Source organism: Argopecten irradians, chromosome 15, assembly GCF_041381155.1.
Source record: "Argopecten irradians isolate NY chromosome 15, Ai_NY, whole genome shotgun sequence".
Lineage (NCBI taxonomy): Eukaryota > Metazoa > Mollusca > Bivalvia > Pectinida > Pectinidae > Argopecten > Argopecten irradians.
The window spans coordinates 20,077,016-20,092,056 of record NC_091148.1 but is presented as its reverse complement, the minus strand read 5'-3'; the positions used below and the strand labels follow the sequence as shown (position 1 = coordinate 20,092,056).

General features: G+C 34.0%; 1 protein-coding gene across 2 annotated transcripts in view; it reads left to right on the top strand.

Moving 5' to 3' along the window:
* Nucleotides 1-15,041, top strand: part of LOC138309734 (WD repeat-containing protein 35-like) — a 26,430-nt gene extending 11,389 nt beyond the window's left edge. Inside the window, exons 15-33 of one of the 2 annotated variants that reach the window (XM_069250953.1) lie at nucleotides 1,024-1,086; nucleotides 3,192-3,245; nucleotides 3,557-3,666; nucleotides 4,298-4,439; nucleotides 5,520-5,588; nucleotides 5,795-5,923; nucleotides 6,787-6,875; nucleotides 7,272-7,389; nucleotides 7,792-7,877; nucleotides 8,202-8,345; nucleotides 8,564-8,696; nucleotides 9,044-9,106; nucleotides 9,449-9,661; nucleotides 10,638-10,781; nucleotides 11,380-11,512; nucleotides 11,808-11,894; nucleotides 12,376-12,505; nucleotides 13,073-13,141; nucleotides 13,608-15,041. In XM_069250953.1, coding sequence (XP_069107054.1) covers nucleotides 1,024-1,086; nucleotides 3,192-3,245; nucleotides 3,557-3,666; nucleotides 4,298-4,439; nucleotides 5,520-5,588; nucleotides 5,795-5,923; nucleotides 6,787-6,875; nucleotides 7,272-7,389; nucleotides 7,792-7,877; nucleotides 8,202-8,345; nucleotides 8,564-8,696; nucleotides 9,044-9,106; nucleotides 9,449-9,661; nucleotides 10,638-10,781; nucleotides 11,380-11,512; nucleotides 11,808-11,894; nucleotides 12,376-12,505; nucleotides 13,073-13,141; nucleotides 13,608-13,773 — 2,142 coding nt within the window. In that variant the 3' untranslated portion in view covers nucleotides 13,774-15,041. The remainder of the gene's footprint in view (nucleotides 1-1,023; nucleotides 1,087-3,191; nucleotides 3,246-3,556; nucleotides 3,667-4,297; nucleotides 4,440-5,519; nucleotides 5,589-5,794; nucleotides 5,924-6,786; nucleotides 6,876-7,271; nucleotides 7,390-7,791; nucleotides 7,878-8,201; nucleotides 8,346-8,563; nucleotides 8,697-9,043; nucleotides 9,107-9,448; nucleotides 9,662-10,637; nucleotides 10,782-11,379; nucleotides 11,513-11,807; nucleotides 11,895-12,375; nucleotides 12,506-13,072; nucleotides 13,142-13,607) is intronic. The other variant, XM_069250954.1, reaches the window with a different exon arrangement.

The following is a 15,041-nucleotide window of genomic DNA, read 5'->3' as shown; positions in this document are numbered from 1 at the left end:
GTAGGTACTTGTCAGGTCTTCCTATTTAGTTCACAGTTACATGTATCTAATTTTGTGGAAATTAACTTGACCATGAATATAGCAAAATTTAATCCTTCGCAAATGAAAACTACTATATACAATAGTAGTTTTAGTCATTAATAAAAAAAAAATTCTTGTTCTTGTTTTGTGAGTTTAAGCTACCTTAGGATCAGATATATGTATATAAGGCACCATAATGTAATGTAACAGTCCCGTAGGTATGTGTGCTACATTATAATCTTCTGTCGTATTATCTGGTTTAATCAATCTCGTACATTACTTGATATCTGTTTTGTTTTACTGCTAACAGCGTAGTGGAAAGCAGGTACTATGTAGTGATAGTATGACACCCGATTATTTTTAGATTCAATCTCTCATTTCTTTTTGCATGTAATTTTATTTTCATCTCTATTGATCTGAAACACTTATTTTACTTGACCGTCTACCAGCACATCAAATAAATTGTAATTTATTAAGGCACAAGATCACCTCAACAATAATATAATCAAGATTTTGTTTGGAGGCTGTGCAATTTTGTTTGGATGACCTACAAAATTAAAAAAAAAAAAAATGGCATATATTTTTTGCCCCTGAAAAATATATCTGTGCATTTTACACAAGTGCACACTTTACTGGCAGAAATATGGTACACTTTTTGAAAATTTATATTGGATTATTTTCAAATCTATTGTCATCCTGATATTTCTTTACCCATGTTCACAAAGCTAATAGTCAACATCCATATTGCATGAATATTCCAATTTACTAACAGTATGTCTAAATAGTGGTCTTTAAAATCTCTTTTGTATGAAGACGGTGTCTGATATTAAATTTCAAAATGAGTCCCGACTATAGACTTTTGTAACATTTTTTCCCTACTCCGTTATCGTACATCATTAGAATATAGCTCTGACTATTTCTGACAATCTGTCAATGTTATATTTCATTATCATTTTCAACCTCACCATAACACTCCTTCTTTCACAATCTGTCAATTTTCAGAAAAATTTTGATCCCACTGACACATCTCCCCCGAGACAAACTCACGCCTATAAACCGCCTCCTGTGAGTGAGACGGTTGATAACTGATAACTCCACAGGGGCATGGCACCAAATCATATTACAGTCAAACCTCGATGATTCGAACTTCGATGAATCGAATTTCTCGCTGTATCGAACTCTTTGTCTGGTCCCGAATTTCTTCACTATGTAACATTACTAACTAACCCATGTATGAATCGAAGTTTTATGAATCGAAGTTCTCGATGTATCGAACTTTTTTCATTGACCATTTATTATAGAATCATAGGTAACTGACACTCGATGATTCGAATAAAAATTTACCTGTACAGATCAGGTGTTCGCCGATACCCCGCGGCATGCTGTCACACCTAGCTGTCTCGCGACGGCCCTTCGCCGGACAATAGGGATTATGACAGCTTGTGTTGCTAGCTTGATATCATCAAGATAATTAATATCATTAATCAGGCCGATACCCGGTGCTTTGTTTTTACAAGCTGCGTTATTAAATCATTAGTACGGCCAAGATACAGTTAGTCGTTTTTTATGTTCGTCGCCGCCATTGGAAGCGGTTTGTAGAATTTACGGAACGGAAAATAGCGAGCCACATTATTAGTAACTCATACTCAAAACTGTTACATTGCACAACTTTTGCATAAATACTGGAGCAAATCGATCATTCTAAATCGAAGTATTTTGTAGGTGTTGTAGTGCTTTCGGTTCCTCCTTTTTAGTTTCGTTTTTACAACGTACGTGTTTTCGTTTCTATATTCATTCCGTAATATTTACCATCGCTTAAATAGTCACCAAACGAACACTTGTACATGGGTTAGGCCTAGTACACGTAAGTCTTGTTTATAATATACGTATGTATTGCTAACGATAGCAATACATGTGATTAAATGCATACTTGTTTTTATTTTGTTTTGCTTGTGGTACAATGATTATAAAGTTTACGGAACGGAGACGACATGTACACAACTACCACAGTTGGTCATGGTAAAAAAAACATCTGTCTAATTTCAACCACGAATAATTCGAAGTCTCGATGTTTCGAAGTTTTTCTGACGGTCCCTTGAACTTCGATACATCGAGGTTTGACTGTATAATACACATATAGCTACCATTGGAAATTTGTGCCAAGTCCCTGTGGATCACTCTATAGTGGAGTGCATCAGCAAATCATTCTTTGAACAAATTTATTGTTATTCTTTTTTTTTAGTTGTGATATTGGTGTTTTGAAATAGTAATTTTTGTTCCTGTTTTTCAATCTTTAAATCCTCTTTTTGATGTTATGCGTTTTCTTAGTTTTATCTTTATTTCCTTTTTGATATTTCATATTTTTGAAATTTTATATTTTTCAACAACTTCCATTATTTTGAAAACTTTTTGTTCCTATATGTACATGTATATAATAAATTAACATTGAAATTAATGTATTCATTGATTTCTACATTGAAATAAAACTTTTTTTTTTTGCATTGCAAGTGTATGACAGAAAATAATCCGAGTGCTTTGATGTAATATTTTTATCATAGAGATATACAAAAAAATATTATATTTTACATATTCTGTAATTCCTATCACAGAGTTCTCTGTCCTTGTAATTTCTATCACAGAGTTCTCTGTCCTTGTAATTTCTATCACAGAGTTATCTGTCCTTGTAGGTAGACACTGATTGTCGAGTCATGTTTTCAGAGAAAACAAAATAATTTTTGTTCATATAGTTATAACATCACAATTGATGCCTACCTGTATTGGTGATAACTCTTTAATATGCATAGACAAAGATTCATATGTTCAAATTGGTTTTATAGGTTTAATGTTGACCTGGAGTCAGGGTTAAATATTCATTGAAGAAAGCAAAATAACAGGCAGTATTGGTTTTCTGATTAAATGTGTATCAAAAATCATTGAAATATATATACATATAGAAATAGAAACGAAGAACGATTGGATACATACCGGTAATTCAATGCTAAACTTTGCCCATATTACTTTTTTAATGTAATATGAAACCTGATCATCATTCATTTTACCTGTCCCGGGTGTACAGCTGTGCTTCTTTCTTACAAATGTGCTGATTATATCTATATTAGAAATATTTAGCTTTGTATTAACTGAATTTTTTTATTTTGTTTTTTTTCCAGTCAACAGACGACCCTATTTGTGCTATATGTGCTTCAGATAAAACTCTGATTGTGGTAAGTAAAATAATGTCTGGTGTACAATTTTTGTTTCTCTTTTGTCTTAAACGATCTACATTCAGTAAATGTAGTTCAGTAGACAGATTATAACTACCATATTAGACCCAGAATAGAATGATGAAAAACTGAGCAGGAAAACCACTATCATGCATTAAAAGTGTTTTCTTTTACTAAATCCTGACATTTAGATCAGCATTATGTCATACTAATCAAAAAGTTTGAGGAAATGGAAAAAAATTAGTCATAAAAGAATTACTTGATGGATTTCGATATCTCGTTCTGAAAGTTTGATAATTATGTTTCCGCAGGGGAGAGAATCAGGAACTATAAATAGGTACTCCATGCCAATGCTGTCTCTAACCCACAAATATGCTCTCAACTACCGTCCATATCAATTTGCCCTCAACTGTACATCCAGGTAAGTACCCATAAATACTCTAGTGACCTGATATTGGGTCTATAGCATGATGGGGTGAAGTGATATCAAGTTTATTTAAATGGATGACCTTGACCATCATTTAAGGTCACAGGGTTCAAATAGGCTATATTGATAATTGTTATTAATTCATATCAATAACTTAAAGGTCTAGAGATATGATATTAGGCCTGTTTGCATGCTTGGATGAAGTTTCTTCAAGGTCAAGGGCATTTTATAGGTAACAATATTTAAATACCGTCTTATCAATAACTGAGCGGCCTAGTAGTATGCTGGAATGAAGGTCTTTACTACTTTCAAGGTCACAGAGAGGTCAAATATGTTAAAATAATCCTGAGGTTCAAACAAGTTCTACATATATGATAGGCCTGAAGATATCTAGTTTGTAGCAGGCTGTATAAAGCACTTTCAGGTTTGTTAACGTGAATGACCTTCACCTACTGTCCCTGTATTCAATTATATTAGAAACTAACAACTTCCTAATGTACAATGTCTTAATTGTTAGGCATTATCATTTAGCCCTCAGATTTAAACTACATGTATCACAGAGTTGTTTCTTAGTTACTATCTCTATATTGATCATGACAAAAATGTTATTTGTATTTTTTCCTAGCCGCCTGGCCATCATTGACATCAGCGGAGTATTGACCTTCTTTGACCTTGACACACGGATAACCGATACCGACGGAAAAGAGAGTATTGGAGAGCAACTCAAGTTCGAACGTAAAGATGTGTGGGACATGAAATGGGCAGAGGTAAGTCTTATTGTCTCTATCTCATGTTCAATAACAAACTCAAGTTAGAAAGGGAATAGATCTACATTTGGTTACCATGGTATCAGATAAGGTTACCATGGTATCAGATAAGGTTACCATGGTATCAGATAAGGTTACCATGGTCACAGATAAGGTTACCATGGTCACAGATAAGGTTACCATGGTCACAGATAAGGTTACCATGGTCTCAGATAAGGTTAGCATGGTCTCAGATAAGGTTACCATGGTCTCAGATAAGGTTACCATGGTCTCAGATAAGGTTACCATGGTCTCAGATAAGGTTACCATGGTCTCAGATAAGGTTACCATGAGGTTACCATGGTCACAGATAAGGTTAGCATGGTCTCAGATAAGGTTAGCATGGTCTCAGATAAGGTTAGCATGGTCTCAGATAAGGTTAGCATTGTCTCAGGTAAGGTTAGCATGGTCTCAGATAAGGTTACCATGGTCTCAGATAAGGTTAGCATGGTCTCAGATAAGGTTAGCATGGTCTCAGATAAGGTTAGCATGGTCTCAGATAAGGTTAGCATGGTCTCAGATAAGGTTACCATGGTATCAAATAAGGTTACCATGGTCTCAGATAAGGTTACCATGGTCTCAGATAAGGTTAGCAGGAGTAGGTGAAGGGGTATTTATTAGCCACTAACTTACAGTTCTAGGTAGCTTTAAGTCTTAGCCCTGAAGTCAAAAATAAAGTCCTTGGTTTAGATAATGCCATGAAGGCAAACGTGCAGTAAAAAGTGTTCTATGTGGTAAATTCATCTGAAAAGTACAAATAGTAAAACTGTCCCATCCCATGGCATCAGATCATGAAATGAAATAACAAATACTTGTCAAGCTTTACAAGACCCCAAGTAATATGCAACTGTAACAGTCGAGTGCATAAAACAAAACAAAAAATGAATAAAGAATGAAATGAAAAAAGAAAATTTTCAAAAAATGAAAAAAAGAATAAAAAAAAATTAAAAAATCTGTTCTCTCTAAAATAATCATAAAATCTCACCAGTGTCATTGTTACTGATTGTCAGTATTTATTTTTGTATTTGTGTTGTTGATCAGGACAATCCAGAGTTGTTTGCTATGATGGAGAAGACCAGGATGTACATCTTCAGGAACCTTGACCCCGAGGTAAGAGGCATCGCTGATCTCATTTCTACCAGTTGAAATACTAAACACAAACTTTCTTTCATGTACGATTTACTTTCGCAAATTTTGCCATCACAGTAAATTTGCAAAGGTTTATTTCTGCGAAAGTAATGGTGATATAAATTAAAACTTATACAATCGACAATTACAATTATAATTTTTAATGAATCTTTAATTGATAATTTCAGGAGCCAATCCTAAGCAGTGGCTACATCTGTCAGTTTAATGACCTGACCATCAAGTCAGTACTATTGGACGAGATCATGAAGGACCCAGAAAACCCCACAAAGGATAGCATGGCTGAGATGGAGATCAAGGTGAGAGGTCATATAGAGGCCATGTAAGGTCACACAAAGGTCATACGGAGGTCATGTAAGGTCACACAAAAGTTATACGGAGGCCATGTAAGGTCACACAAAGGTCATAAGGAGGTCATGTAAGGTCACACAAATGTTATACGGAGGTCATGTAAGGTCACACAAAGGACATACAGAGAATTGACCCAGTTATCAAACAAAGGTTATAAACCGATATCGATACTGTGAATGTTTTTAGATTAGAGTTTTAGGTACTCCGTGTGCCAACTGCTCACTGAAACATGAGCTGTGATTGGTTGATACGAGCTTGTCGACAGACCATGTGAGAAGTAAAATCTAAAGACCACATCACATGTGCGACATTCGGACCACAAATGCAATTTTTTGCCTGTTTTCACAGACATTCAAAATGGTCATTGTTTATTTTCGGTTTCATGCCGTCTGTCAACATCTGCTGGTATCAACCAATCACAGGCCGCATTTCAGCGAGTAGTCGGATAATAAAACTTGGACAATCCTAAACTATAACAGTGTCGGTTGAGTGTATTGATATACGGTACAGAATTTCTTGCTGCGTTATAACAATTGACGATAAGTTCATGATATTAAACATTCGCAGGTACACGTGGTATGATAGCTGCTCAGTGGAGAGTTCTCTTTGTAAAATTCATAATATGTCACCCTGCTCTGGTTGAGGGTTATTCAACATATTGTAATTGTGAAAATTATTAAATAAAGGTTATTATTGATATAAAGCAGAACAGATGATTCTGAGCTAGGCCAAATGATATATACACTAACAAGTTTCTTGCTGATCTGCAAGTTTTCTGATAATGACAAACTGGTGCTTGTTTTGTTCATAGTCCCTGAGAGATACCCGAGACCTACTGGAGAAGGTCGGGATAGCCGACGCTCAACAGTTCATAGAGGACAACCCACATCCTAGACTATGGTAAAGTCTTAAATACACAACCTTATATTGTGGTTAAAACTTCAATTAATATTAAATTATACAACTACATCAACCTTGAGTGAAAAAACAACTCGAGTAAAAAAAATAAAAATGGAGGAGGTGATATCAGTTGTGACTGAAATCAATGCTTCTTGTTTCCAGAAAACTGAAACCAGAAAAATCATAAATAATTGATGCCAGGAAAGTAGCCTGATATATCAATATTATTTTAAGATCTCATATTTACTTAACATTTCATTATCCCACAAGGTTCATATAAGATGTCTGTAATATGTGGATAACAAACTATGCCTATAAAGTAATGGTCCCCAGAGGTTCGTGATAACTATGTTTTGACTGTATCAAGTATTGAGCATCATGGTTTTCTAATTTCAGGAGATTACTGGCCGAGTCAGCCCTCGAACAGCTTAACCTCAAAGTGGCGGAGACAGCCTTTGTTCGTTGTCGTGACTACCAGGGAATAGAGTTTGTGAAGCGGCTCGGCAATCTCCAGGTATTCACACCAATTTCTCATTTCATCAGAATACATGTTAAACCTGAGATATTTGTTTAGGTTTGTCTATCTGTCTTGCTTCCTTTTTGTGTAGTAACTGCACAAAATAATTATGAAAATTCCTTTAAACTTGATTACAAATTTAAAGGCTAGAATGCTACATTAAAAGCTTCATTGCCTCTTTGCCATAGTTGTAAGAGGAGTTATTTCCCCTAGCTAGAAAAAGGTGTTCAGACTTACAGACTTCATTCAATTCCTCATTTAAGATTTCTGGTGTTTTCCTATTTGTATATTTCATTTATATCAGTCTTTATGCTTTATTCCTATCATATATGACAGTTTGATATTAATCATAAACATTGCTATATAAAAGTCCAATATTAAGGATTGGAAATTTTATAGAATGAGAATATGAAGCAAGCTGAAGTAGCAGCCTATTTCCGCCGATTTGAGGAGGCAGAGAGAAAGTACTTAGACATGGACAGACGGTAAGAAGGATGTCATTAATCAATTGTTAGATGTGATGTTTAAACTTCTTTTTACACACTACACAGCCTGTCTTAATTGCCCAGATCAAGTTCTTCTGCCGTGTCCCAATTTGAGACAGGTTTATAAATTTCTTTTAATACAGGTATTTTAAAAGCCTTACTGAGAAATATGTATTTGCCAATTTAAAATTTAAAATTTTACATCTGATTCATAATACCCTAGACCATCTTTTCTTATGTTTCACAAGTGGAAGGAAATTGCAAAAATAATTAGGTTTACTGTATTTTGTCTGTGCTTTCTGACATTTTCTCTGTTTTCCACAGAGATCTAGCGGTGAGTTTGAGGAAGAAGCTCGGGGACTGGTTCCGTGTGGTCCAGCTGCTGAAGACTGGCTCAGGCGGAGATGACGTCCAGCTGGAGGAAGCCTGGAACGCTATTGGAGATTACTACGCTGACCGTCAGAAATGGTTTGTATGATTTAAAACAGGAAAGATCATAATCAATAATCTGATTTTATATTTACGAGCAAGATATTTATAAGATTGTTGTTAAATTGAATTATGGATTTCTTAACAATGAAGAGTGGGTGAAAACTCAGTGACCTTTGTGGAAAGAAAGTCGGTTTACAGTACATTAAACTAAGCAGTTTTATTACAACATAAGATGCTGACATCCGTTTTTACAGGCAGCAAGCAGTGACGTACTACGTCCAAGGCCGTAACCAGGAGAGACTCGCAGAGTGTTACTACATGTTGGAGGACTACATGGGACTGGAGAAGATGGTCCAGGCTCTACCCGAGAACCACAAGTTACTACCGGTACAGTCTTTTATATGGAGTTTCCATGGGAGTTTATGAACAAAAACTCAATTATAAATATTAATAGCTTGGTTTGTCAGATAATTATTTCTTTCACCCCTAAAGACACATTTGAACTCTTCAAATTAATTGGCTGGAACAGTTCATTATGAATTTTCAGGGGTGAATGAGTTAATATTATTTAAGTTACTCTTAACTTAAAAGAACTTGGTGCACATCTAAGTATTCATTCATATAATTTGAAATATAATATACAGATCTCGGGATGTAAAACAGTTGTACCTAAACATTGTTTTTTTTGGGTTCTTTTTGTCACATTATAATAGCCATTTGCTATTTGTGTTTAGGACATTGCAGCCATGTTTGTTACCGTGGGAATGTGTGAGCAGGCAGTCAGTGCATACTCAAAGGTACGTATTCAACTAGCATTCCACATATTTTCATTTTTCTGATGAGGACTGTAAATAAATATAACTACCATATATAAATGGGTCCAGGCTCCGGCAGGTAAAACTATCTTGCTAGGAAATTAAGTTGAATTACAGTTATCTTAATTCAAATAGATACAGCTTTAATATACTAGCTTTTATAATAATTCATCTGACAGTGACGGTTTCTGATTTAAACTCAAATCAATCCATATTCATTTTTTAATGTTAAATAAACAGTTGCAAAAAAAATTGTGTTACCTGTTAAATAAATTACTATTGACTTGTATATTTATCAAATTTTGATACCAATTAATTTGCCAGTGTAACCACATTAAGAAGGCTATAGACTGCTGTGTCCACCTTAACCAGTGGAACATGGCGATAGAACTGGCCAAATCAAATAACGTCCGAGAGATTGACTCACTACTCGCCAAGTACGCCCAACATTTATTGGAGAAGAACAAGACTGTGAATGCCATAGAACTTTACAGAAAGGCTGGACATTACCTAGAGGCTGCCAAATTACTGTTCAAGGTAAGACAGAATTAATATATGTTGAAGTATAGAGATTATTTCTTCTTGGTTTGAATTTCTGTTACAGTTCTATCTGTAGTGAAATTCAGATTTTTGTGATTGACTAAAGACTGGAATAGTCAATTATGAAATTTCACCGGTGAATGAGTTAATAACATGATCTAAAGGTAATTTAATTAATTATATTACAAAAAAGCATGTACAAAATTAAAATCAATTTTATGAGTCCATCTAAATGTGCTTATTTTGGCACAAACAAATTCTGGTGTAGATGAGATCTTCAATGGGTTAGTGCAGTGATGAATTCATAGAATCATAGTTATAGCAACATTTAAATACTGAAATTAGTGTGATAGTATGATAGTGCTGCATTTCTGATGAAGAAAACATCGAAATAAGACTACCTCTAAATATATGTATATTTACAATACTGTGTTTTTCATATATTGATACTTGGTATGTCAATCACACTTGTCATATCAACCCTCTAGGCTGTGAGAGGAAAGAAATATGAGGTTTTGAGATCCCAAAACGAAAAGGGGAAAGTATAATTTAATGTTGATAAGTCCCACCTTCTGGTGATTATGACGTCACGAAACTCTTGTCAAATAATGAAGTCTTAATCACAGAAAGGTGGGACTAATCAACGGTAAATTGTACTTTACCTACATCTATTTTCAAATCTCGAAAACCCTGTATTGATACATCGGTATATGACGTTAACTGAGCTTAAATTCTAAACTACAGCTGTTTCAATATTAGCACTGCCTGGCCTAGTAAATCTTACAGAGTTTTGTCTTTCTCAATGGATAAGTTGGCCATAGTTAGATAAAGCTGTTCTATTTATCTCCTTGACATAGCTAGATAAAGCTGTTCTATTTACCTCCCTGGATAAGTTGGCCATAGTTAGATAAAGCTGTTCTATTTATCTCCTTGACATAGCTAGATAAAGCTGTTCTATTTACCTCCCTGACAGATGGCACAGGAACAGGCAAAGAAACGAGAAAAACCTCTCCACATCAAGAAAATGTTTGTTCTGGGTGGCCTTCTTATAGAGCAATATCATGAGCAGATGAAGATGACCTCAAGGGCAAAGGTCAAGGACAAGAAGGGAGCCATGGTAACGCATTATCTTATTAGGTTGTATTAGAGACAAATAGAATGAAAGGTACAGAACTGATGGAGTTAGCAGAATATAGATTTTATTTGTGGTGAAATAAAAGCATTTTTTCCTCAAAGGGAATTTTTGTGGGTTAATTTCAAAAGTATCATGAAATTTTAAACTTTTTAGACCACTCCTGACCTGCATGTTTTAAGATTTTGATGATTAGAAAACAATATCCTGTATTTGACTCAATAAGCACCCTCGTCCCTATAAGCACCCTCATTCTTTAAGTGCCACTCCCTCCCCTTTTTGAGGCCTTAATTTTACCTGCATTGACTAACTCAATAAATACTGGCTATGGAAATAGTATTGGTTTCCTTATTTTTTGTTTTTTTTTGTGTTAATTGATTTGTATATTAGTCTGTGTAGTAATTTTGTAAAATATTAGCCCAAATTTGGTCCAAATAAACGCCATTATTGGATCGAATAGGGTAAGTTTTATATACAACAAAAATATTATTCATATCAAAATAATCTCTCTTTAAAGATATCACAAATTTAAAAAATATAAATATGACCAGTAAATATGTCATGATTGTTATTTTTCTGACAGGCTGCGTCTGCTCTGGCTGGGTTCCTAGAAGAGGACACAACTGCTGTCACAGACAGTAAACTGATAGACAACGCCTGGAGAGGGGCTGAGGCCTATCACTTCTATATCCTGGCCCAGAGACAGTTACTGGAGGGTGAGTGGGGAACATGTACTTAAAATAAGTTCTTGTCAAATGACAGATAATCTGATTCAAATACAGATCCTTATTTTCACAATAGAGGATCTGACAACATCACATTAGGGGTCAAGTTCTGGTGACCTTTAACCTTCCTGTACTTAGTTCTCAGCGGAAACCGACTATCACATATATACATGTAATAGTATCTGATGATATTTATATACATGTAATAGTATCTGATGATATTACAATTTCTCATTGTACATTTCTCACTGAGAGAACTAAATATTGTATTATTTGACCTTTACAGGTTATGTGGATGCTGCCATGAGGACAACACTCTTCCTTAGGGAGTACGATGACATCATCGACGCTGTCGACATCTATGCTTTACTGGGTAAGGTTACTGACATAACTCATTCACCCCCTGAAAACACATTTAGGCTCTTCTTAATCAAAGACCAGACTGGTCCATTATGAAATTTCAGGGGTGAATGAGATAAATTTGAATGTGAAAATACTATGTAATGATAAGTTATGATGCAAATCATCAGACATCTAATAGTTATAGATTAATGTACTTTGAGATGCACATATTTTAGGGCTGTCTCTTACTTCATCATAATTGACTTAATGATATCATTTACCCCTGAAGACATATCAAAGCTCTTCTAAATCAAAAACTAGGCTGGTCAATTATGAAATTTCAAGGATGAAGGAATCAAACTTGATTTAATACGATGAATCACCCCTGAAGCCACATTTAGGTTCTCTAAAACAAAGACTAGACTGGTCGATTATGGAATTTCAGGGATGAATGAGTTAAACTTGATTTGAAATAATTATTTGTTTATAATTCTTTTCCTAACTTTTTCCAGCTCTAACATCAAGTGCAAACAAGGCGTTTGGAACATGTTCTAAAGCATTTATCAAGTTAGAAACACTGGATACTTTATCACAGGACCAACGACAGGCCTACGAGGAACTGGCTCTGGAAATATTTACAAAGTAAGATCATTGACATTTATCTCTATATGACCTAATCACACTGCTGAATTCAAAAAATGATTAGCTTTGTTGCGAGATCTAGAGCTAAAATATTTACCAAAGTGCTAATAGATTAATGTAAAACAAAATATAGCTATAGCAGTGAGTAAGAAAATTATGATACTTTCAGTCATCCACTCAAATTGTAGTATTACTTGAAATTGATTAGAATTTTTTCTGCTTTAGAGTACAATATATGATTTATAAGTTGATTTCTTTACTATCATGGACCGGTCTTCTTCAAAAGCTTGATTACAAGTTTTCGAAATTTTGTCTTTATGAGGGATGCAAGTATGGTCATGTTTTTTCATTTATCTAATTTTAAAACATTATTTAGGGAATAATCAACTCATTTACCACTGAAATTTCATAATGGACTGGTCTAGTCTTTGTTCTAGAAGAGTCTAAATGTATTTTCAGGGGTAAATGAGGTTAGAAATAAAAATAACCTCACCAATACTTGATATTAACCCAGTCCTACAATTAAAGAAACATTATAGCTTGATTGACAATTCTTTTCTGTCACAGAAAAAGTCCAAAAGATAGTCGCACCAATAAGGTAGAGTGTACGAGCTGTGCCACGAGTATCCCTGACTGGTAAGTCTGAATCATCTAAATGTTTTGATTTCAATGATTCAAGCTTTAACGTGAATTTATTTAGAAATGTAATTTGGTTTACTATAATTTATCTTTCTGAATTGTTTGGTTACTACATTATAATTTATTTATGTGCTGTGTTAACATTTTCCATAATTTTAACAATAACAAAAATTTTCAAACATAAAATTTTTAGAATTTACATCTCTTGGTTTATATGTCTCAATATTTTGTGGATCAAATTTTTGCTATTGCGGTACAATATCCCCATGAAAATGACCATCTCTACGGTAATAAGCTGAAAAAATATTGCCTGTCTTAAAAGACAAACTATCAACAGTCCTGTTTCGGTGGAAAATCCAATGATTGTTGCATTTTAATGGTTAACAGATGCTCTACATTGAAATTTGTGCTTTGTTCCATTTTTTGTAAGAATTTCCTATCTTATCTTGTAACTGTATTATAGGTCAACGGTTTGCCCGAACTGCGACACCAAATTCCCTACCTGTATTGTGACAGGGCGACCCCTGATGGAGTATCAGTTCTGGATGTGTAGCGCCTGTAAACATCGTGCCTACGAGTCTGAGATCACGAGCAGACAGACATGTCCACTGTGTCATACCCCTGTGTAACAGGATTGGACATAGTCTTTTATACTAAATTATTTAATAAATTGACTTTTATTCTGATAAACTAAAGAGAGTCACCGTACTGGGTATTGAGGAAAAAGTTTATTGATAAAATACTGTGATTTGATATCTACGAAGCTTAAATGACTCCATGAGAATTTATATGAGTTTACAGATTGACGTTACTTTAAATTTATTGATAATTATTGCATCTTTTCTGTGTTGATAGTTATCTGCTCATTTGAGCAAGTATATGGATCGTTAAGTCTGTTAGTTTGTGTAAAATGATTATCTGGGTTTTCACAAATGACATTAAGATGAAGAATCTACTTGTAATGCACTGCCTTATAGCTATACAATACAGTCATTTGTTGTTTTCATCTTCTCAACAAAAAAGTTGTATTTGTTACTAAAATTATTTTCTTGTTTTCGAGTTGAGAAATTAACTTTATTTAGATTTTTGTGAAAATTCCAATGTCTTGACTATACATAATTATCATATCTAAAATGGAGTGATTAGCAGAAATCTCTCCTGGATTTATTTTTACGTGGAAAACATAGTCAATACTGTTATTGTATGATTTTCATTTCTCAAACCATTATTTATGACTAAAAATTTATGTTTTAAGATTGCATAAATCATATAATTTTTGCTTGAAATGTAAAGAACTATTTATTTATTGTATTTATGATAATATCTTTTATGATAGCCATAAAATGCACTGGTTATGTTAAGAAAAAAATATTTGACTGTTACAGATTTCAGAACATTTTGAATTTGCTATACATATTCTATATAATGTATGTCCTTGTTTTAAATACATTCAATACATGGTTGTAACAATATACAGTTTCCGTCCATTTTTAATCATTCACCCCTAAAAACACATTTAAACTCTTTTATTTCAAAGGTTGGAATAGTCCAACATCAATCTTCAGGGGTAATTGAGTTAATTTATCTGTGGATCTGATGAACGCAACATTCCTAATTTTATATATTCATTTTTCTTGGGGGTGAGTAGCGAGATTGGGGAGTAAGGTTTAATTTTTGAAGATATACCTACAGCATAGCAATCTAAAAGATTTTAGTGCTCTCTGTATATGTACATGATACTTTTACGGATGTCATAAAACCCACATTCCTGAATTAAATGACAAAGTGGATTTGTAACATTTTAACATGTTTCTGTAAACATGGGTTAAATTAATATACATGGCTTTAATTGAAATTATCTGTGTAAAAGAATTTCAAATGAAGTTTTTATGATACA